The sequence below is a fragment of the Pungitius pungitius genome, chromosome 19, assembly GCF_949316345.1.
Source record: "Pungitius pungitius chromosome 19, fPunPun2.1, whole genome shotgun sequence".
NCBI lineage: Eukaryota > Metazoa > Chordata > Actinopteri > Perciformes > Gasterosteidae > Pungitius > Pungitius pungitius.
In genome coordinates this window covers 5,293,427-5,314,053 of record NC_084918.1, presented here as the reverse complement: position 1 = coordinate 5,314,053, position 20,627 = coordinate 5,293,427, and the positions used below count along the sequence as shown (strand labels likewise).

Sequence of the window (20,627 nt, the reverse complement as noted above, 5' to 3'; positions counted from 1 at the left end):
TGAAGACGAAAGTGAGTCATTTAGTTTCGTCATTTAATTCCAGCTTAGTCGGCGTTTCCCTTTAACTGGAAATAACGCTGAGCATCCCAGCATCACAACACCTCCCTCATCACTGATCGAGAAGATGTGGTCCATCTTCTGAAGACCTTTTAGTCAGCTCAAAAATAATCAGGGGTCCTCTTAACGTGGTTTATAAAGTACAACAGTCACTGAAATCCCACTTGCTGTCAGTTCGGAACATTATTTCCAGACAACATTGAGCGTATCGTGTCTGTTCTGTTAAAACCACTTATCAATAACCCATCAGCTTATCTATCTATCTATCGATCTATCTATCTATCTACCCACCCATCTCTCTGTTCACGAACTCACCACCAGAGGCTCCTTAATGGCTCATGTGTGACTATTTTAATTTATTTATTTTTTAAAACCACACATCTCACTATTAATATCATCGCAGCACAATAGCCGGCCATATGCGTGTCCTCGCGCAGGTACGCGGGCGCAGTACGCAGGACGGGCAGGAAGCAGCGTGGGCAGCCTCCCCGTGTCACCGCCTGCGTCAGACCAGACGCCAGTCAGGAGGGAGTTTTCCACTGACGAACAAGGCTGCGCTTCTCGGCACAGTCTGCCACAGACAAGGGAAGCGCTTCAGCTGGTACGGAGCCCCGTGCGGCGCAGCGAGAACAACCCGGACAATAGCACCGAGAGCAGCCTTGTTACGCGGGGATAAAGCGCTGTATTTATTCCTTCTTTTTTTTTTCTTCTTTTGGGGTGGATTACTTCCACGCGTTATCCACCCCCCCACCCTCCCTCCTCAATCGGCTGTCTACCCAACGCTGTTTAGTCCCCGATGGTGATCGGATACCCGAATTGGTGGTGAGTACAGAAGGCTGCATGTGGGGCTGATTGGACAAAATGTTTTTTTTTTTTTTGTTGTTGACGCGTTTCGCCTCAAGTAGTTTGAGCGGTGTCCCTCTTTGTGTCGGAGTGCTTTAAACGAAGCGACGCGGTGTCACGGATCGATCGGGAAGGTGTCTCGGCTGGATTCCGTGGAAACACACTTTTGGTCGTTGAACTTACTGCCGAGCTGTATCGTGAATATGGAGCGACGCGGTGGCGAGTGAGTGAACTAATTGGGCTTTTCGCGGCTGGTTTTGCGCGCAGGTGAGCTCACGATCTGCCTCGCGAAGGGAACGGAACCGTGTATTGATTTGGGCGAGATTCCAACAAACCGCTTCACCCGCGTATCGATCGATCGATCGATCGATCAACCGCTGATTAATCGGGTATTTAGAAACTTCCCCGGCTCACCGCGGGAGGGGTCGTGCTCCGCGTTACGCGAGTGGGTTTCGGGCTGTGGATTCATTTCGTGTGTGAACTGTTGAGAGGAGGTCGGCTTTGTGTGGAGTTGTTCTTGTTCACCTCGGCGCTGCTGGTGCGCCTTTTTGTAAGTAGAGCGACTCCTGAAGGCTCTTTATCTGAAGCGCCCGCGCGCGCACACAATCACGCACGCGCGCACACACACACACACACAGACGCACACACACACACACTCAGCTGACAGGGCCGCTGTCATTAGAATTAGCATTAATCATGAGGAATGATCGGGTCTCATGCCACACGGCCTGACGATCCGCACGTTCGGCTACATTTAATGATTGATTTTTTTTTTTTTTTGTAGCGTTTGCGCCGCGAGCCAGGTGCAGAAACGGAATGTTGAGTGTCTTCATTGTTTGAATAATTTTCAGCAGCAAACGGTTCTGTGTACACAAGCAGTCAAACGTGAACATGCTCTGATGGAAACGGAAAAGCAGCGGATGCGTTTGTCTGTTTGTTTGTTTGTTTACCAGATGATGCTTATTCCCGTTAGACGCTGTAATCACACTATTATCTGGGGCTCCTTTTTTCTACACAGCTAGACTCTGTATGTTTGATAGAGCGGCTGAATCAATGACATCGTCTCTAGCGCGACCTCACCCGGATCTTTTTAGAAATCCTGTTTTCTGGAAATAGGCTACAGCGAGCTGAATGCTCCTTTGTTTACAGAGGGGAGGATATATAGCACTTGCTGCTGTGCATTGCATGCGGTGTGCATGTCCCAGGAATGTGCAGGGGATGTTGAATAACTCTTCATCTCATGATTTAAAAATGGATCTCACGTTTTTGAACACAATGTATAGCCTGCATCTTCAACGGCATGAAGCTACGAAACGGTCTTTGGGATATTTGGAGGAATTTTCAGCTATATGACAATTACCATCCATACCTCCTGACTCCCCTTCCTCTCCATCGTACGGATTCTGTGCTCGCCAGCCTTGTGGGGCCTGCAGCTGTCAGTGCAGATGATCTGGATGGCCACTTCCTGTGCACCGCAGTGTGCGTTTCACAACCCCCAGGAAGCTCACGTACACACTTTCGGTGTCCGTCCCAGGATGCAGCAGCGGCGCCGGGTTCAGACAAGGTAGCATGTGCCCCCGCCTCGCTTTGGTCACGCGGGGATGGAGGGCCCCCCCCCACCCATGCCTTTGTGCCTGGAGACGTGAGAGGGGACGGTGACTGGGGGGCGGGGAGGGGAGGGGAGGGGGGTGGGGGGGGCATGCAGTCTGCCGACGGTCTTCCTCGCAGCGCTGGAGAGCTCCCATCTGCTTTTGTCCTCTCCCCAGCATTCCATACTGCAAGTGTCCCAGACTGGAGCACAACCCCTGAACCCAGAAGCACCCCCCCCCCCCCCCCCCCCCCTCCCCTCCTCCTCTCTTCCTCCACAAGAACACACACACACACCCACAGACACACACACACATTCAAAGCGGCATGTTTACTGTTATAAAAAGGGAGTTTTCTTCCGATTTTCCTGAACGCTGCGTTTTTGGTACTCACAGCAGTTTCCGATCAATAGAAGAAGAAAAAAATCCCAGCTGCATTTTTGTGTTACTTTCAGCCTATACGTTTCCCAGGAGTCACTCCACGACCTCTCTCTGCATTACAGCTTCAGTAAAACCACCGTCGCATGCCTGCATAACAGATTAATGACAGCTGAGGGCATGTGAGGTCCATGTGCAAGCTAATACCCTGGCAGGTGTGGCCAGCGGAGGTAGCTCGCACTGCTGCCTTATGGGAGCAGGACTTTCCAGTGGTTTAGCAGTGGAAAACACATCTGGGTTGGATAGAGCCCGTGTTCTTCTCTCAGCAGCACAGCGAGAGTGGCGCGGCCAGAATGGAATTCCTGCGGCCTGGAGACACGAACATTATTTATTTGTTTTGTACGATCCTTTCTCCTTCTTCCCGGCTACCTCTCCCCGTTTTTTTTTTTTTCTTCGAATCACACTGTGCCGCTGGGTCGGGGCGGCTGGGAACAGAATGTTTATGTGGCGCAGTCACAACAAGCTCTGGGGCTTCAGGGAGAACAACAGGGCTCACAGAGCAGAAAACAGGAGCCCTCGCTGCTTTGTTCCAGCAGGTGGAGCGCTGCTTCTGAGCAACAGCTGAGTTTTAAGAAAGGAGCCAGTGTTCCCCCAGCTGTGCGCGGGCTGGAATCCAGCCCGCCGCCCGCCGCCGCCGCCACCTTGATTGCACTGATCAATTAGCCCCTGTCTTCTCCGTGACAGCAGCTGGAAGTGAGAGGTGCATGGCAAACCAAGAGGCGGCGGCCTGCCCAGGCACGCTCCTGTGCGCGCACACACACACACAGGAAGACTCCCAGGTTCATCATTATCACATTTTATGAGCACTCAACTCAGCCAGTCAGTAATTCAGGCACCGCACACACAGGGTTGCCAGAGCACCATGTAAAACGCTGTGGTGCCGGCTGAGTTTAGTGCGACTTGTCCCTCCCACCTACTTGGCGGCGCAAGGGGGCAAAGTCAACCGTGAGTTGTCCCGCTTTGCATTAGGAGTCAGTGTCAGCTTAGGCCTGAACACACAAACTCCCCCTGACCCTTTGTAGTTTTTCTGTTTTTTTTGTTGTTGCTTGTGATCATTTCTAAAAATGAATGCAATTTGTCAACTTGTGTTTGTTGTCATGGGAAATAAAAGGGATAATTCCACCCACTTCTTTTGAGCTAAAGTGGTAGCAATGTTAATTGCTGTTTAATGTTCCTAACGAGTGATGGGATTCAACCTCCACAGTCGGAATCATTTTAAGAGGCCTCAATAAGAACTTGAGGAGCTGTCTGCAGATAAAATGGCTATAAATTGGGATTCTGAATTGGTATTAACAGGCTGCAGCGGCGCATATCAAGATAATCCCATTCGACTGACATAGTTGTGCGTCTGACTCGAGCTGTGTGGTGCTTTCTGGTGACAAATCTCCTCGCCAGAGATTTATCTTCCCAACTCTGTGACAACTGGCTAGGGAGCACCTCGGCGGATGCGTCCTTTTATCTGCCTGCCCGCGTGTGGTTGATGGAATGACAGTGATGCATAATTTAGTGCGCGTTGAAAACATGCTGTGCTCCCTCTCTGGCTCGGCTGTCCGATCACATCCACTCTGCGCTTGGGGCGGGCGTTCATAGGCTCTGCTTTCTTTCTTGCCGAGCCGGCCCCTCAATTCCTCTTTCATCTTTTTTTTTTTTTTTTTTACCCCCTTTTCCCTCCACGCTCTTGCAAAACGAGTAATTGCGCGATTGTTGTCTCCGTTTTAGCCCCCGAGTCCCTTGTTCCGTGGCGCTGCTCTTTTGGGCTCGTCCCGTGGGCGCCGCGGCTGAGAAGCTCCAGATTGACTACAAGCCGTCCCCCTCGCCGGGATTAACCTCTCGCCATTGTTTCTGCCCGTTGAACAGGATTAACAAATCAATGTGTCAGGTAGACTGCAGTCAAGAGACAATGACCCAGTTCTGACACCACTGCCCCCCCCCCGATCCCCCCCTTTCCCTTCTCCCTCTCCTCCCCTTCTGCCTCACTGCAGCTTTTAATTAAAAAGACTTTGCTTAGCTGGCGCTATGCACTCCCCTGGGGATGCCTCGCGGCTTTTGTTTTCGTTTTTTTTGTTTTCTCAGGGAATTGGGGTTTTGTTAGTGAAAAATGCAAGGTGAACCCATGTGCGCCCCTCTTTTCTCATCCCCACGTTGGCGTTTCCAACACTTGTTGTCTGATCAGTGATCAGACAACAGACGCTGCGCCCAGGTGCTTCTAAATGGTTTCAGGGCAGATGCGATAATATTAGTAGCTGTGAAAGGCAGTTGGCGATTTTTTTTCCTGCTCGAGTAAGTTGACGCATCGGTATCGAGCGAGAGGCTTTCTCTTTGGGGACTGTAAGAAACGCTGATGTGGTCTCAATGCAAAGGATGCCTTTTTCTACGTGCAGGGACGGCATGAGCCAACTTGACCTATTGCAAGGTGATTCATTCATCATACGTTCACTGGGGACAATGATATCTGACTGCGGCAATAACAACAGCCCCCTATACCGCTGCACCGCTGCCTCCACTGCCTGTTCAAAGGTGTCCGCCTCTTGCACTTTTGTTTCACCCTCGTCAAAATGCGAGACCGGTTTTGCATGATTGCTCCCTGTTGCAATGCTCGAAAATGACTCCCTACTCGGCGTACCTGCTCAGGCGTTCGATTGCCGACGCTTACATAACATCGCGATGTCACACACGAGGCATGCGGGTTGCGGGCCCTGCCTTTTGACACAGTCAGAGTTTTCCTCGAAGTAGTGGTGACCGATGAGGCCCCGTTGGTCCGGCAGCTTGGTACCTGTGCGTCTGAGCCAGATCAGCCTGATTATTAAGTTAAGCTTGATTTATATCAAGCCAAAAAACAACAACGTGTGAGTACAAAAAATATCCCCAAATCGATTACGTGCTCGAGCTGCAGCAGCTGGAAGGGATTTACCCAATATTCCAAAAGACAGTTCACAGTCTGATGGTGAGATGACCTCTTCAAAGTACCAGCCGCATTTCTTTTTCCATTCCACGTTATTACAGGGAGTGACTGCGCTGGAATTGAGCCCAGTTTTGTCTTGTCTCCGCCTTGCCCCCTCACTTCCTCATCCTCTGTCCCTCCTTGTCTAAGCTAGCAGGGGGCCCGCTCACCCCCCCCCTCCCCCCCGGGCCGCGACGATGACCCGCCTTGCCTGGCGGTCGTCGGCGCCGTTTTTTCCCAGAAGACGTGCAGAAGGTTGTCTGTTGTTTGTCAGGGCGGCGTGACGCGTTAATATCCCAGAACGGTAAAACACACCAGCAGCAGTAAACCTCCCGTCTCATTCGACCCGTTTGTTTTTCTTGTCTGTGGTTCCTGTGCTTTTCCTGGAAAATGCTGATGTGATTTGGCTGAGCTGTGAGGGCATCATTCATTGACTGAAACCTTTTTTTTTTACTAAAGATATTCATGGAGCTCGCGCGTAGTAGAGGTTTTACAGGTGTTAGCGCTATAATGGTTTTGAAGATTAGAAGGGCGAATAGCGTTCTCTCTCCTCGTGATGATCTTTTCCTCCATGCCTCGGTCTGCCTGCCTGTCTTTCTCTCTCTCTCTCTCTCTCTCTCAAAGGATTGATTGTTTTTATCGCTGAACCAGCAGCCCCTCTCAAGGGAGCTCTGCATGCTGCAGTTGCATAATAAAGCATCTTGGATATGCATAGCTGTACATATTTACCACCAGTGCCATCCAAACACATCAAACGGGACGATGTGAGAATGTGCCCCCCGGCTTTGGCCCTCGTATTTGATGGTGCTGCATGAAGGGAATGATTGAAATGAATCAATGTCTGAATCATTGTCACCTCTCTGCTTGGTTCTTCTCTGTAATCAATGCATTCGCTGAGCTGATGGGATTTCGAAGAGGGGAAAAGGGTCCAGTAATTGTTGCCTTATGCGAAATAGGCCTGATTGATTGCTTCCTGTGCTATGGCTAACTTCCACTCTCAGCTGAGTGCAGCACGAGATTGGGACGCCCACAGCCTCGGTAGGGCTGAGCACAGGACCCGCATCATTCCAGTAACGCTGTAGATGGCCTGTTTGTGTGTATGTGTGTGTGTTCCATGAAACAACCCCGATTTCTTTTTTTGTTTTTTCAAAAGTGTGCACCATCTGCTAACATCCCCTCCCTCCGCTCTTTCCTGCAGATTGTTCGCGCTGACGCCATGAGTGGGCTGCTCAAGAGGAAGTTTGAGGAGGTGGGTGAGGACCCATGGTACTCCTCACCCTCCTCCTTCTCCTCCGCCGCCGGCTCAGGATGGGACTCGGCGGGGGAGAGCTGCTACTCGGACACCCTGGATTCCACTCCCAGCAACCCCAGCTCCCCGGCAACACATTTCAACAGTGAGTGTTCTCTTCTGGCGGCGATAAATCACAGGAAGAGCTGATGGAAACATGCTTTCTAATGCGTTCTTTCGCCTTGTTTTTACTGCCCTGCCGAGGCTCTGATAACAAACCCATAAAAGCGAGGTGGTTTAGGAATTTAGGCTGCTCGCAGCCTATGAAACATTTCACAGATATGATTTCAGACATCTGCAATGAATACCCCTTGTGATTTCATGCCCTAAAGCTGCCGAAACGGCTCTCCCTCTCCAGCTTCTTCTCGGAGCGTTATTGACGGACGGCGCCTCGCCTTTCCTTGAAAAGGTGTCTGTCGAGCAGCTTCCGGGTGCTTTTTTTTCCCGGGGCCGGTCCCCTGAAGGACGGCCCCGGGGTTCAAGGCTGGATTTTAGGGGAGAAGGGCAGAACGGTTTAGGTGGGGGGAGGGGGGGGGAGCGTGGCAGGTTGCCAAGGCTGGGAACACACAGCGCCTTGTCTGAAGCCCGGGCATGCACCCAGCACAGGTGCTGAAAGAGGCTGGGTGAAGGGATACTGAAGAAAAAAAGGACAATCAAGAAAGGAAGGCACGCAGACCCATTTAGAGACGCAGATTGTGCAACCCCATATAATCCGGTGTTTGTGTTGGACAGAAAGTTGCCTGCCATTGTGAAGTGAAAGGGGGGGGGGGGAAGAAACAGCCAGTAAAGCCCTCCCATTTAGAGGCGGCTGAGAGGGTATCATTTGTCTCCTGTTGGTGTCATAAGCCTGACTGGATTTGATGGATGGGAAATGGAACTGGCAGTCGGTTTCATCTGTGTCGCCCCCAGCGGCAGGTTAAGATGAAATGGGTGGGCCATTGTCTGTACCTGCATTGGGATAAAAGGTTGGCTTTTCTACCTCCTGAATTATTGCACCAAGTAAACATATTTTTCCATTTAAGGTCAATGGTTCAGGGTGTGTCCCTAGGGGGGAGAGAGAGAGAGGTGGCTGACAAAACAGGAATGTGCAAGGAATTTGCCACCACAAAGTGTAATGCTCAACACATGTCAGTATTGGCATCCTTTCCTGCTTCATGAGAAAAAAAACTCTCTGCAGTAAATAGTTGTTGTCTTACAAGCTCAAAAGTTATGTTTAATATTCATTGGCCTGAGGAAGTTTATATTACAATAAAGCTTGAATAACTGTATTTATCGGAGAATGGAAAGATACCTCGTAGCTTGTGCTGAATATCTTTAACAGAGCAATGACCTTTTCACTGCTTAGCTCCTGGGCTGCATGTAGGGAGTGTGAGCTTGCATTGAGACCTGTGTGGGCAGTTGTTGTTGGTTTTTTTCCCCCCTGTCCTGGGAGTGCCACTTCCATCCTCCGCCCCTTCCGGAAGCCCCGAGCATTTACTCGCCCATTTGTGAAACTGGCAGCCCTGTTTCCTCCTCTGTGTTGGCCACCACTGGGAAATTCCAGGGCTGGGTGCTGTCTGTCGAACACTGGGACGAGAAGACATGAGGTTGGGTGGTTTCTTATTAGTTTAGGTTTCACTTTACAGGATGTGAGTCTGTGGAACTCCTGTTGGCGGTGTCTTTTTAATTGAGTACATGATAAGGCTTGGTTAAGGTTAGGGCAATGAATCCGTGGGGTGTCCTTTTACAGTCCGTTCAGTGGGTTTAGACTTGACATGGCGTGTCACTATGCCATCTAGTGGCACGAAAGCAAGGGTGTTGCTCAGAACACCATCCTCCCCCATGGACAAAATGTATTCTAAACCCTCTCCTTCTGCGTCTACAGCAACATCCATCCTCAAGAAATCCAAGAGAGTGCGGCGTGGGAACGTGACCTTTGACCAGGTGACGGTGTTCTTCTTCCCCCGGTGCCAGGGCTTCACCAGTGTTCCCAGCCGCGGGGGATGCACCCTGGGCATGATGCAGCGGCACAGCGCGCTTCGCACCTACACGCTGGCCGAGTTCGCTGTGGAGCAGCGGCTCCTGCGCAGGGAAAAGTTCCTCAACAGGCTCCGATACGAAAAGCTGGAGGCTCTCAAGCTGAAGGTGAGCAAAGTTGCACCTCAAGTGTGTGTCACATCGTCACGTAAAAACTTCCCCGGTCTCTGATACAACGCGTTCGACGCAACAACCACTCATGTGACTGTCTCTCCAGCTGACCAAGAATGGAACCCAAGAGAATGAGGAGGCGGAGCGCATGACCGTGGACGACATCCCGGAGCAGGACATTGACATCGGTGGGGCCAATTTGGACGAGGGCTACTTCCTCCAGCCGCACCCGCCCAAGCGCCGCTACGCGCTGCTCAAAGCGGCCGGCGTGAAGAAGATTGACAAGGAGGAGAAGAGGCAACTGCATGAGCTGAGAATCTCCAGGGAGAACTGCGGTTGCGACTGCCAGGGCTTTTGCGAGCCAGAGACGTGTAGCTGCAGCCTCGCCGGCATCAAGTGTCAGGTAAGCCCCCTCCCCCCAAAGAAACGGCAACCCAACCGCGGCGTACCAATGAGGGCTCCAAATCCTAATGCGATCGAGACTTGTTGTCCGTACGTCACGATTAACTTCACCCTTCTACCCGCCCCAACAGATGGATCATTCCTCGTTCCCATGTGGCTGCACCAAAGACGGCTGCGGGAACACGGGAGGCCGCATTGAGTTTAACTCCACCAGGGTGCAGACGCACTACATCCACACCATTATGAAGCTGGAGCTGGAGAAGAGGCTGGAGGAGCAGTCGAGCACGGAGGAGGAGAACCCGACCGCCTTGTCGGCGCTGCCGTCCTTCCCCTTCAGCTCCGAACTGGCGGCGCCCGGCGACAACAGCTGCAGCAGCGATATGACGGACCTATCGGACTCTTCCGGTCAGAGCGACGACTCTGAGGGAGGCGAGGGCCAGTGTGAGCACCTCACCCGGCTGGACGTGGACGAGAAGGGCCTGAGCCGCATTTTGAGTTTCAGCGACGCGGGCAGCGGGTCGAGAAGTTGCCGGGAAGGGAGGGACCGCAAAGGTCTTTGCTGCCCGGATCAGCGGCAGGAACAACAACAACAACAACAGCAGCAGCAGCCGCCGTGCACGGAGGCTTTTGGTAGCTTCAGCATGGTGGACTTTGCCGACGAGAATGACAACATAGAAGCCACCCTATTGGACGATCACACGGACAATCGAGCCACGACAATCTCAGAACTTTTGGACGAGAACGCCAACCAGGGAAACGGCCTGTTCCACGGCGGCGGCGGCGTGCCGCGCACGCCGTCGCCGACCGTCGACCGCTCGGCGAGCTACAACATGGACCTGAGCCTCTCCTCGGAATCGGACCTGGAGTTCTTTGACGGTTTCCCCTGCTTGGGGCCCAGCTCGCTCTACAACTCCCTCAAGGAGTACGAACACATGGACAACTTTTTCCAGTATCAGTTTCCCAGTTACCCCAGCCTGCCTCCGGCGAGCGACCCCGGGACCTGCCTCCTGGAGTCGCTGATTGGCCTTTCCGAATCCGTTCCAGAACCCCCTGCCACATTTACGGACAATCAGCTGTTGGAGGAAGCCATGAAATTGTCTGTGATGGAGTCGGTCAAAGTTTGACAAGACGGGGGGAGAAAAAAATAAATGTGTGGACTGTGCAAGGAAAGAATGGGACCGAATATGCACATAAAAAAGTCAATGTCAACGTGGTATTTTGGAGGAAGCTGTGATTTCCATCTTGCCTAATAAATGTTCAAATTCCAGACCCGCCTTCAAACGTTAGCAAAGCAGTTTGGGATTATTGCTGTGTGAGATGGCAGCCAGTGTTAAAAGTAAAAAGATGCAAAAACCGAGATCAATTTGACCAGGCCTATAGAAACCAATGATGGCTCTCAGTTCCTAAGAAAGCTCTTTTAACCAAACCAAGATCAGCAACCATATGCTAAACAGGAATCAACCTTAAGTGGGGCCCGGTCGGGAATCTCAACACAGCTGAATGTGCACCTCAGGGAATTTTATTTCTAGCTTTCTAGCTTTTGGAGGCAATGTATGGTGACCATTGCTGTGACGGCCTTCGTAGGAAACCTGAGTCCAATCACAACAAAGTCCTGTTGGTGTTTTCCTCCTTTTGGGCTTCCGCCCAGATGACTCGACTATAGGGTCCTCCGTGTGCTGAATCCTGAAGCTAGTGGACTCATTCTCTTCGAGATCTCTCCAAAGGGTCTTGTATGGTACAAAAAATGAAAAAAATCCCTCTGAAAGCTCCTCGATCAGCACTTTATCTGTGAAAATAGTGATGTTTGAATAGGCATCGTTGTGGTTGTATGGGATCGATTCAACAGTTAAACGCTAAATTATGGAGTTTCGTATTTATGAGCCAGGTAACTAGAAATAACGCTCATATCATTCAAAGCTGTAGCTTGTATTGTCTATTTTTCTTTTTGTTTTTAAGTTATTTCCTTCATGATTTTATTCTATTTATTTCAGATAAAAGCCTACTTTCACACAAGAAGCACTGTGGTCTATTGTTACCTTAAAGTGCAATCTTCTTTCCTTTTTTTTTTTTTCACCCATTTCATATTCAGTGCTATGGAAATTGGGACCACAAGTCCAACAAAAAGTATTTAATATCTATTATCTTTTGCATTTAACTTTTTTTTTTTTTTTTTAAATAACTTATTACACCATAATTTCATTTGCTATTTAATTTAAGACATTTTAGCAATAAAATTGGGTGTTGTGAAGTTTACTGGATGTGCCTGCTTATCAGGGGAGCCATGCCTTCCAATGGCGTGTGCACAGTGCTTCCATTTAAGCGTTGGGACTGAGAACTGTGGAATCTCCCTAATCACTGAAGCTAAATTATGGGTCTATTGTATCGCTGCCTAATAATATAACCATAGAAAAATACACTAATATTTTGTAACTAATTTATGTAGGTTGAAAAAAAGAATTCTAATCACTTACAAATTGAATATTTTATTAAGAAAGCAAAATTAGTCATTTTCAATCTGGGACAACCTTTGTAATATATGAATTATAGAGAAATGTATACTTCGCTCTAGCATTCTGAAATATTTTTAATAGGCAGTCTTATGGTTGGATATCTTAGAAATGCCACTAAAACTAAATAAATTGCAAAGATCAATTTGATTGTACTCTGAATTGCTTGGAAGTCTGTGACTTGGGTTACATTATGTACTAAATATCACATGTAAAGGGTTCTTGTGCAAAAAAACTGAATATATTATACAATTTTTATTGCACATATGAACCCTAACAAAATGAAGCCTCATTCCTAAAAGAACAAGACCTTTCAAAGGTGAATCTGTCAGCAGTGTGAACAGTTGAGGACACTAGAGAGTTGATGTACATATCGCACCCTTTCTACAGCTGTTTCAACAGCCTTTCTGGACCCTTTAGAAATTATGCATGCAGATCCTGTTTAAAAACCTGTTCTGATTAATTGTATACTTTGAAAAAGTGCAGAGTGCACGTTGGAAATGTATTATTCGCTTTTTGCCTTTTTTTTTAAATTACTTTTTTAATCCATCCGGTATATGTTCTAACGCCAAGAAGAGGGCACTGATTAATGCAAGCAAACGTTTGTTTCTCTTGTATAAAACATCAACTTTCATGAAGAAATGGCAACAGTGAGTGTTTATCAATGTATGTATTACAGTACAGCTTTTTTTAATTTTATTTTCAGAGAACGTGTCTTACTTTTTGCCTTTTGTGTTGTACATATTTCTGCTTGAATGGTCCTGCAGAGCAAACAAAGCTGCTTTATTTTTTACATATTCACACTTTAACCTGCTGTTAAAAAAAAAACAGTCTCTTTCATCTAAGCCATTTTGACAGCCTCTCCCTCCAAATAATAATAAAAAAAACATTTTCTAAATGCTTTTGTTTGTCACATGCTGATTTGTTAGAGCGAAACCATGGTGCAGTTAAGCAAATGTCCCTCTTTTATTTATCTTATGGATATTTTAAGGAGACTTTCCAAGGGGAAATCATGTTTAGTGGTTTCCTGTTCTTTCCTACAAAAATCTGTATATTTTCTATAGCATTACAGGCAGTAGATTCTTTTGGAATTTTTTATTTTTTTTACAAACCACTGGAATTCTTCTGTGGCTTTTGGTCTCCATGGTTAAGGGAAAAAAACACTGATGTCATGTGGTAGCCTCCTGCATGACTATCGACACAAACCTATGGCGAGAAATCCCAGACAAGACGGAAATGTTGCATCAGTGACTGCATATAGCTCAAAATGGCCAACGTTAAGAACATGTGGCTCTTTTTAAGTCTTTATGTAGATCTTAAAGGAATTCTTTTAGGTTTTCTTTGATGTGCGTACATTAAAAGAAAGCTTTATTGCCATGCTGGTTTGCCACTTAAGACCAAACCTAATGTAGGCCCAGTTTCTTTGGTGTTTCTACTCAATCACCATCAAAACATTGGACGATGAAAACGTTCTTACGAATGTTTCATCTTACTTTTGTTGTCCCAGTGACCCTGGAACTGTGGCCCTTTAAACGTGGCCCCATATACAGACTAGTTGCAAGCATGGTGTTTAGTCCAAACATGAACCACTGCCGCCACCCTTTGGCTAAACTAAGAACTACAAGAAAACATCTCCATGTAAACATAATGACTGAGATGCAAATTGTTTTCAAGCAGCTCAGAGGTCTTCCTGTTTAATACACATTTTAATTGGACAAGCATTGATATTTGATTGGTCAATGAGCCACTGGTGAAGAATCACTGACCATTTGAGACACTTGGTGTTCCTTTAAATTAGACTAATAAGAAAAAAAGCACAGGAGATACCATAGTTTTGTTCCTATCTACTTGTGCAAAGCACTGCAGCTCTATGATCATAGCTGAGGGGAAGTGGGGAATCTGAATCTATCCCCTTGGGCCACTGCTGTAAAATAAAACGTGCTATCGAACTTTGACTTGACCCTTTGCCAAGGTCTCCGGTGCTGCCAAGGTGGACAGTAATAATTTCCACACAGGGGAACTGCTCACTGCCACCATACGTATAGAGGTCATACTCACCCACACACCACACGGCACAGACTAGCATCCATGCTGACAGGACATTAACAAGTTACTAATGCTCAGTGAGAAACAAGAAATTGACTTCATTTTGTCACAAAAAGGTTCATAATTTTATATGAACAGGAAATCTGTTTTTGTTTTTAACTTGGTGCATTTTCACTTTTAGAAAACTTTTTTAAAAAAACAGGCCCTATTATATTTTATCATGGTGGGAAAAGAGCAGGTGCATTACACACAGGCAAAAACATCTAAACCATCTGTGTGGGGAAACATTTTCCAACAGAAAACTGTTCAAATTGATGCACAACCAATAAATAGCAAAATATGCTCCACTATTAGCTAAGAGTGACGTCATTCATTTTAATATTATGAAGAAAAGGCAGATTTCAGGTAGACAATACAGATGTGTAATTATGAAGGCCCCACACAAACTATAGGAATATGGAGGGTTTTAGCATAATTGTTATTTTTAAGACTAAACAGTCTTTTTAGCATTTATGTCTTCTGTGGGAATATCCAGTATTATGGATATAAAACCCAAATGTAGGCCGTCATGATGTGATACTTCAGATAACAAATATGCCAGCTACCGTCTTATTTAACTAATATCCAAATGTATTACGGACCTCCTGAATGGTCCTGAATAAAACAACTTTCCAATCGCTTACTCTGTTGCCAGGCAACCGCATGGCAAACTCAAGCAAGGGCGGCTAGTCGAACTCCGACTGCTTGATATCGTTGTTGGCAGTTATTCTTGGTTACAGCTCGATTTTTTCTGACATCCTTATTGATTCGCTTTGCCTGGCTCTGGGTGCTGCTGCTGTCAACCTGTCCCCTGTTGGCGATAGCTAGCTTGAATCCGCAGTAATATCCTTCAGTTATGACTTCTCACTGTGCTTTACTTCAGTGACATTAAGGCAGTTACTGTATTCACGTTATTAACAGCTGTTAACAGCTGTCGAGGACGATGGGTCTTCCGCAGAGCTCGTTTTTGTCGGACGGGGGAACTCACAGTGGATATCATGTACACGGGGTATGTATTGCAGTGCAAGGTTAGCCAAACGCGGCCATGGGTGTGTCCCTAACCTTACAGCGAATTTGGTTTAGCCATTTTAAAAAAGCTCGCCGCATTTCTTAATGAAGAAACACGGCATTGTCACCGTATTCTGTATGTGTCGCGACTCGCTGAACCTTTAACGGTGTCCCATGATGAGGTGGCATTTGGCCCCCCACCCGGACTATTGCTATTTGTTCAGGAGCGGCTCAGTCTACAACCGGATACTAGTAGCCGAAGGATACATTATTCAGCTAAGTTAGCTATGGTTACGTATGTCGGAGCTCTCACAGTGACACGGACTGAGCGACACGTGATTTAAACGAGTTTACTCATTTACTGAGGTCAGTGACGGTCTCAAGTCGTGAAGCTGTTGAGCCTGTCAATCAGCCCAGCTAACTACGGGTTTCGGTGGCACCACTGAGGAACGGGTCATAGGTCATGTGGGTCATGAAGGTCACGATGGTCATGCTAGGGTGTGTCGAGGCGGACTAAGGCCAAACCTGGTGTTCAGGAGAGACAGAGTTAAGGGTTGTGTTAGCTTATGCGGCTAAGAAAAAAAGAACAGCTAAATCATTGGCTTGTTGACTCTGGTCAAGCATATGCACAACCAGACATTAAAGTGGGATGAACATGCAAGTGGAATGAGTGAGGACACTGACATGTGTGACGTTCAAGTCAACTTCAAATATAGGTTTATTGTTATCTGCATAGAAATGAATGCAGTTATTGTGTTGCCTTTTGCACACATGGGGCCAAAGTGTGACAGCTGTCCTATTAGTTTTGATTGTTTTGTTTATGTTTTTGTTGACACTAGGGTGCACCGTGCACTAGGTTTGGCACTCTTGGCATCGCGAGAGGTGTTTAGGTAGCAGATGTGTGTCAGTGGGGAGATGCACCAGAAAGGAACATGGTTTCTAACACGGCAAAGAAGATGCAGGAAATCTATGTTTGAGATCACAGAATAAAACATCCTAAACGGCAAAGCACGACTGGACATTTTGAATGAGTAGCAAACCGATATTCTCCCCAAATTCTGACCATTTCAATATCTATAGTTACCACACGGTGGGGAATTTATCATGGCACCTCTTATCAAATCAGCTGTACATCAATGGGCAAATTTCATGTATTTCTATCCATATCCATATTTCAGCTCCAAGAGGAGTCGCCGGCTCGGAGGGCGGGTCTGGAGCCCTTCTTTGACTTTATCCTCTCCATCGGAAATACCCGACTTGTAAGTACACTCCTGTGATGCGTAAGTATATTGAGGTCCGGAATGTGTACTTACCATCGATGGGCCTATATCCATCCTATACCAGGCCTAGAGCATACTAGTTGGAGGGCTGGTGATGCTAGTCACAATTGTATGAAACTTGGCCTCAGTAGAGCTACCTGTTTATCTCATACGAAGTTGCAGTTTAATCTACTATTTTACTTGACACCAAATATGAACTTTGTTGTTTTGGTATTGGTCCCTCTTCACTCATTTTTGGATTGATTACATGTACATTGATGAGTGCTTCCGTCCTGTGATTTGTGCTGCTAACCCACATTCAAAGACCGTCTTTTTTGTTCCTAACAATAACATTTAAACATCAGCCCTTCTTTATAACCTGGGCTGTACAGTCCTGTTCTTTTATATGAAAACTGGTCTTCTGTTCTTGCAATGGTCCACATTTGTCTTGTTTTTCCAGAATAAAGAAAGTGACTTGCTGAAGGATCTTCTAAAAGCCAATGTGGAGAAAGCAGTCAAACTTGAAGTGTTCAACTCAAAAAGCCAGCGGGTGAGGGAGCTGGAGGTGACACCCAGTAACATGTGGGGGGGTCAGGGTCTGCTGGGCGCCAGCGTCCGCTTCTGCAGCTTCGAAGGAGCCAACGAGAACGTTTGGCACGTCTTGGTAAGTCAGGTCCAGCCTTAATACGGGTTATTCTTTAACTTTCTTCGGTTTTATATACTTACTCTCCGTACACTACAATATAACTGGTACCTCCTAATTTGATACTGCAAGCATGGAAATATACTGATGTGTTATTGTCCCATATTTTAAAATAAGCATCCCTTTTCAGGATGTGGAAGCTAATTCCCCTGCTGCATTGGCTGGCCTTATCGATCACGATGACTTCATTGTAGGAGCTGACCAGGTGTTGCAAGATGTACGTTCTTTTTCTTTAATCTTTGTATTATTCATACACATGAATATAATAGGATACTTGTATTCATGAACAAGTACAATGCCAAATCCTAATGTCCTGTCTTTTTCTCCCTGTTGCAGTCAGAGGATTTCTTTTCTTTGATTGAAGCCAATGAGGGAAAACCTCTGAAGCTGCTTGTGTACAACACTCAGACTGACCACTGCAGAGAGGTAGTAGTAACACCAAATGGAGCGTGGGGAGGAGATGGAAGGTAGGCATTACGTCTTTGAGTAGCCCAGATCTCTTCTCATCATGTCAACCCTAGTAAAGACACAATCATCATTAACACTAACCCCCTATTTTATCTTGTTTGTCTTGAACTATTAGCTTGGGCTGTGGCATCGGCTATGGCTACTTGCACAGAATCCCAACGCGTCCGGCTCAGCCTCAATCCGCTGGGACCGACAACAGTGAAGAGCTGCTTGCAAGCGGCCACGCCGAGGTCACTCATGTTTCTCTTAATCCTCTGAAATGTCCCTTGGAAGTTACATAAGTCTTTCCCTTGTCTAAAACACAGAGTTCTCCCTCAGCAGGTGCCTTCCCTCGATGCAGGTCGTCCCTCTAGCGTCCGTGAAATAGATTTGAATCCAATCGAAGGAGCTGTGCAGGACATGTGTGCACCCTCGTCTACTCAGCCGGCTGTGGACTTGGGTAATAATATTTCAAGAATCATTCGTTTGTTATAATTGCCGGATTTCTTTTCCATGTATTTTCAACACAGATTAAATGTATGACTTGCAGATATTTCCCGTGGATCCAAAGCGATGACTCCAGACGTGTCGGACACGGTTTCCACCAATGACGTGGCCCAGAGCTCCATGTTTGCTGAATATGGAGATGACTCCGCTGATCCGTGTAGCTTAGGTAAGTACTTCTACAACTGATTGGAATGTGATGCTGGATGGATCAATCCCATGTGTTCAATGCCACCCAGCTTTTGTTTGCAGGTCCTGTGTGCCTGCGGTCATTGAGTGAATCAGTTGGTGAAAACTTTTGTCACATTAAAACAGTCCTCCCAAATGATAGATTCATGAACGTGATCTATATCCTATGGTGTAACTTTCCTTTTAACCGCTTGTTTGTTCATGTATTTTTACAGATACTTCATCTTTTGACCAAGGAGCTTTATCTCCAGAGAGGGAAGAAGTAGCAGACCCCCAGGAGGCTGAGCAGGAGGAAGTCATCCACCAGATCGCTAACACGTCGTCGAGCAGAGAGACTGGGGACGACCTCGCAGGCCTCCAAGTCGCCGCAGGGAGCCCGAGTGACGCGAGTATCCCAGAGGGGCAAAATACCAGTTCTGAGCCCTCGAGCTCAGTGAATGTCGATGAGGAGGAGACGGCTGAGACGGCTGCGTCACACAGTTAGGATGACATGAGCATGAGCAACCTCCTCATCAACTGGCGATAGTAGCATTGGTGGGGATTTGGGATACAGAATGCTTACCATGTGATTGTAAGTGGCATCACTGGAAATATTGTTTAAGAGTTTATTTTTTATCCCGGTACCATTGCCGCATGCTGAATTGCACATTTCTGACAAGAGAGATGGTTACTACTCTATGAATGTACTCCTTTAGCTATCGTCTCAACATCATGCAGGATGAAGCCTTAGTAGAGTCTTAGTTGCTGTTTAAATGCATCCTAGTTTGCACTATAAATGTTTCCGGTTGGATGTTTTTATTTTGGAATTTAAGATGAGGGTGTGTGATAAGATTTTTTTTAAATCTCAGGCATTTACCATTTAAGCCACTTTGCCTTGCATCTCATTTTAAATACCTGCCTTTCTTATGTGTATTTTGATACACATAATCCCTTTGTATAGATTTTTATTCAATCATGCTTCATTTTTATGGATGGATGAAACAATTCATTTCATTTTTTTTATTTGAAAGCAGATTCTCAAATACCTGCTGTAGTCAAATGTTTTACTCTATCGAGTGTATGCATAAATTGAAGGATTTCAATGTCAGCGTTTAGTGTAGTTTAACCACTGTAAAAAGTAATTGCGACCGCTCACAGATATTCTGAAGTAGGACCTGCGTACATTCACAACATAAGAAATATGTTGACGTTACTTCATGCTTCAAGACAGCAGGTGTCAGCAAACCCCCTCATCATAGATCCCGACCAGGGAAGCTTCAGATTTCCTCCGAAATGATCCATGAATCATTTCAGAGGTGATGAACAGAGACATGAAGCTGAACAACGTCTTTACCAAAAAAAAAAAAAAGTCATCTTCACGAACTCGTCAGGGATTTCTTTGTTCGATCGAGCTGATCGGAACACGGCTCGCGTCACTGAGGGGGAGCTTGACAGGACCGATCCCTCACAGACCCAGTGACGTGATGCATCATTCGTCCCATTCCCCTCTCCCAACGCTGCGTAGATACAGCTTTGGCAATATGTACGTTACCCACTGGGTTTGTTGGGAAATGGGCTAAATGCAGAATCAACCATTAATTAAAACATGCGTAATCTCAATACCTCTATTTGTATCCTTTGTAATTCTATATCACAACCACCAAATATTGGTGAGCCCCAGGAAATGCAAAAAAAAAAAAAAAGAGAGAGAGAGAAAAAGCTAAGCAGGGACGATACAAAAATAGAGGGGGAGTACGCCTAAATAATTTACCGGGGCCCTCCTCGGTCGAAGAGGGGGATGGGCATTGAGGGAAAGACAGTGTGCGGGGGAAGAAGGACGAGGAGGAGAAGCGTGAAGCCTTCCTCTCACACACCTGCATGTGTGTCAAAGGCAGCATGCTGTTTTTTAAGAGGAATATGTAGCCGCTCAGTACCTTCCACGCTGCGCACCCACTGAAATGTAACCGCAGTAGCGATGTTGGAATTTTGCGGGAAAAAATAAACGCCTCAAGCTTCTCAAATGAACAGCACGCATCGGTGTTCGTGTTTTGTCTTTCTTTTTTTTTTGTTTAACTTCTAGTCTCGGCGTGAACCATTTAGTTTGCAACATGGATATAAAGCTCTATTAGAGCCAAGAGTCAAAAGCCAGCAGCTGCTTGCAGTGGGAAGCCACGAGGTGAAATACAACATGGGGGGGGGGGGGCACCTGAGGAGGAACATGCTTTGCCTTCCTTCCTTCCTTCCTTCCTCCTCCTGAGGCTGTT

At 46.9% G+C, this 20,627-nt stretch overlaps 2 protein-coding genes across 3 annotated transcripts; both read left to right on the top strand.

Annotated features, from left to right (window-relative positions):
- The first annotated feature begins 532 nt into the window (after positions 1-532).
- csrnp1b (cysteine-serine-rich nuclear protein 1b) lies at positions 533-13,091 on the top strand. Its single transcript, XM_062559230.1, has 5 exons — positions 533-879; positions 7,064-7,259; positions 9,018-9,277; positions 9,387-9,683; positions 9,814-13,091. Exons 2-5 carry the CDS (start codon positions 7,082-7,084, stop codon positions 10,804-10,806), a joined length of 1,728 nt encoding a protein of 575 aa, XP_062415214.1. The 5' UTR covers positions 533-879; positions 7,064-7,081; the 3' UTR covers positions 10,807-13,091.
- A 1,970-nt stretch (positions 13,092-15,061) lies between these two features.
- On the top strand, positions 15,062-20,393 carry LOC119198928 (Golgi reassembly-stacking protein 2-like). 2 transcript variants are annotated; one of them, XM_037456541.2, is made up of 9 exons: positions 15,062-15,283; positions 16,461-16,541; positions 17,002-17,205; positions 17,375-17,461; positions 17,581-17,711; positions 17,828-17,942; positions 18,034-18,151; positions 18,242-18,364; positions 18,600-20,393. In XM_037456541.2, the coding sequence occupies exons 1-9, from the start codon at positions 15,218-15,220 to the stop codon at positions 18,866-18,868; spliced, it is 1,194 nt and encodes a 397-aa protein (XP_037312438.2). In that variant the 5' UTR covers positions 15,062-15,217; the 3' UTR covers positions 18,869-20,393. The 2 variants fall into 2 exon arrangements, with proteins under 2 accessions (XP_037312438.2, XP_037312437.2); XM_037456540.2 differs by having other exon boundaries at positions 18,031-18,151.
- Positions 20,394-20,627: the final 234 nt, after the last annotated feature.

Coding starts and splice junctions, on each gene's coding strand:
- csrnp1b (XM_062559230.1), top strand. CDS start 7,082: ATGAGTGGGCTGCTCAAGAGGAAGTTTGAGGAGGTGGGTGAGGACCCA. Junction 7,260..9,017: donor CCCGGCAACACATTTCAACA/GTGAGTGTTCTC, acceptor CTGCGTCTACAG/CAACATCCATCCTCAAGAAA. Junction 9,684..9,813: donor TCGCCGGCATCAAGTGTCAG/GTAAGCCCCCTC, acceptor CCGCCCCAACAG/ATGGATCATTCCTCGTTCCC.
- LOC119198928 (XM_037456540.2), top strand. CDS start 15,218: ATGGGTCTTCCGCAGAGCTCGTTTTTGTCGGACGGGGGAACTCACAGT. Junction 17,462..17,580: donor CTGACCAGGTGTTGCAAGAT/GTACGTTCTTTT, acceptor TCCCTGTTGCAG/TCAGAGGATTTCTTTTCTTT. Junction 18,365..18,599: donor CGCTGATCCGTGTAGCTTAG/GTAAGTACTTCT, acceptor GTATTTTTACAG/ATACTTCATCTTTTGACCAA.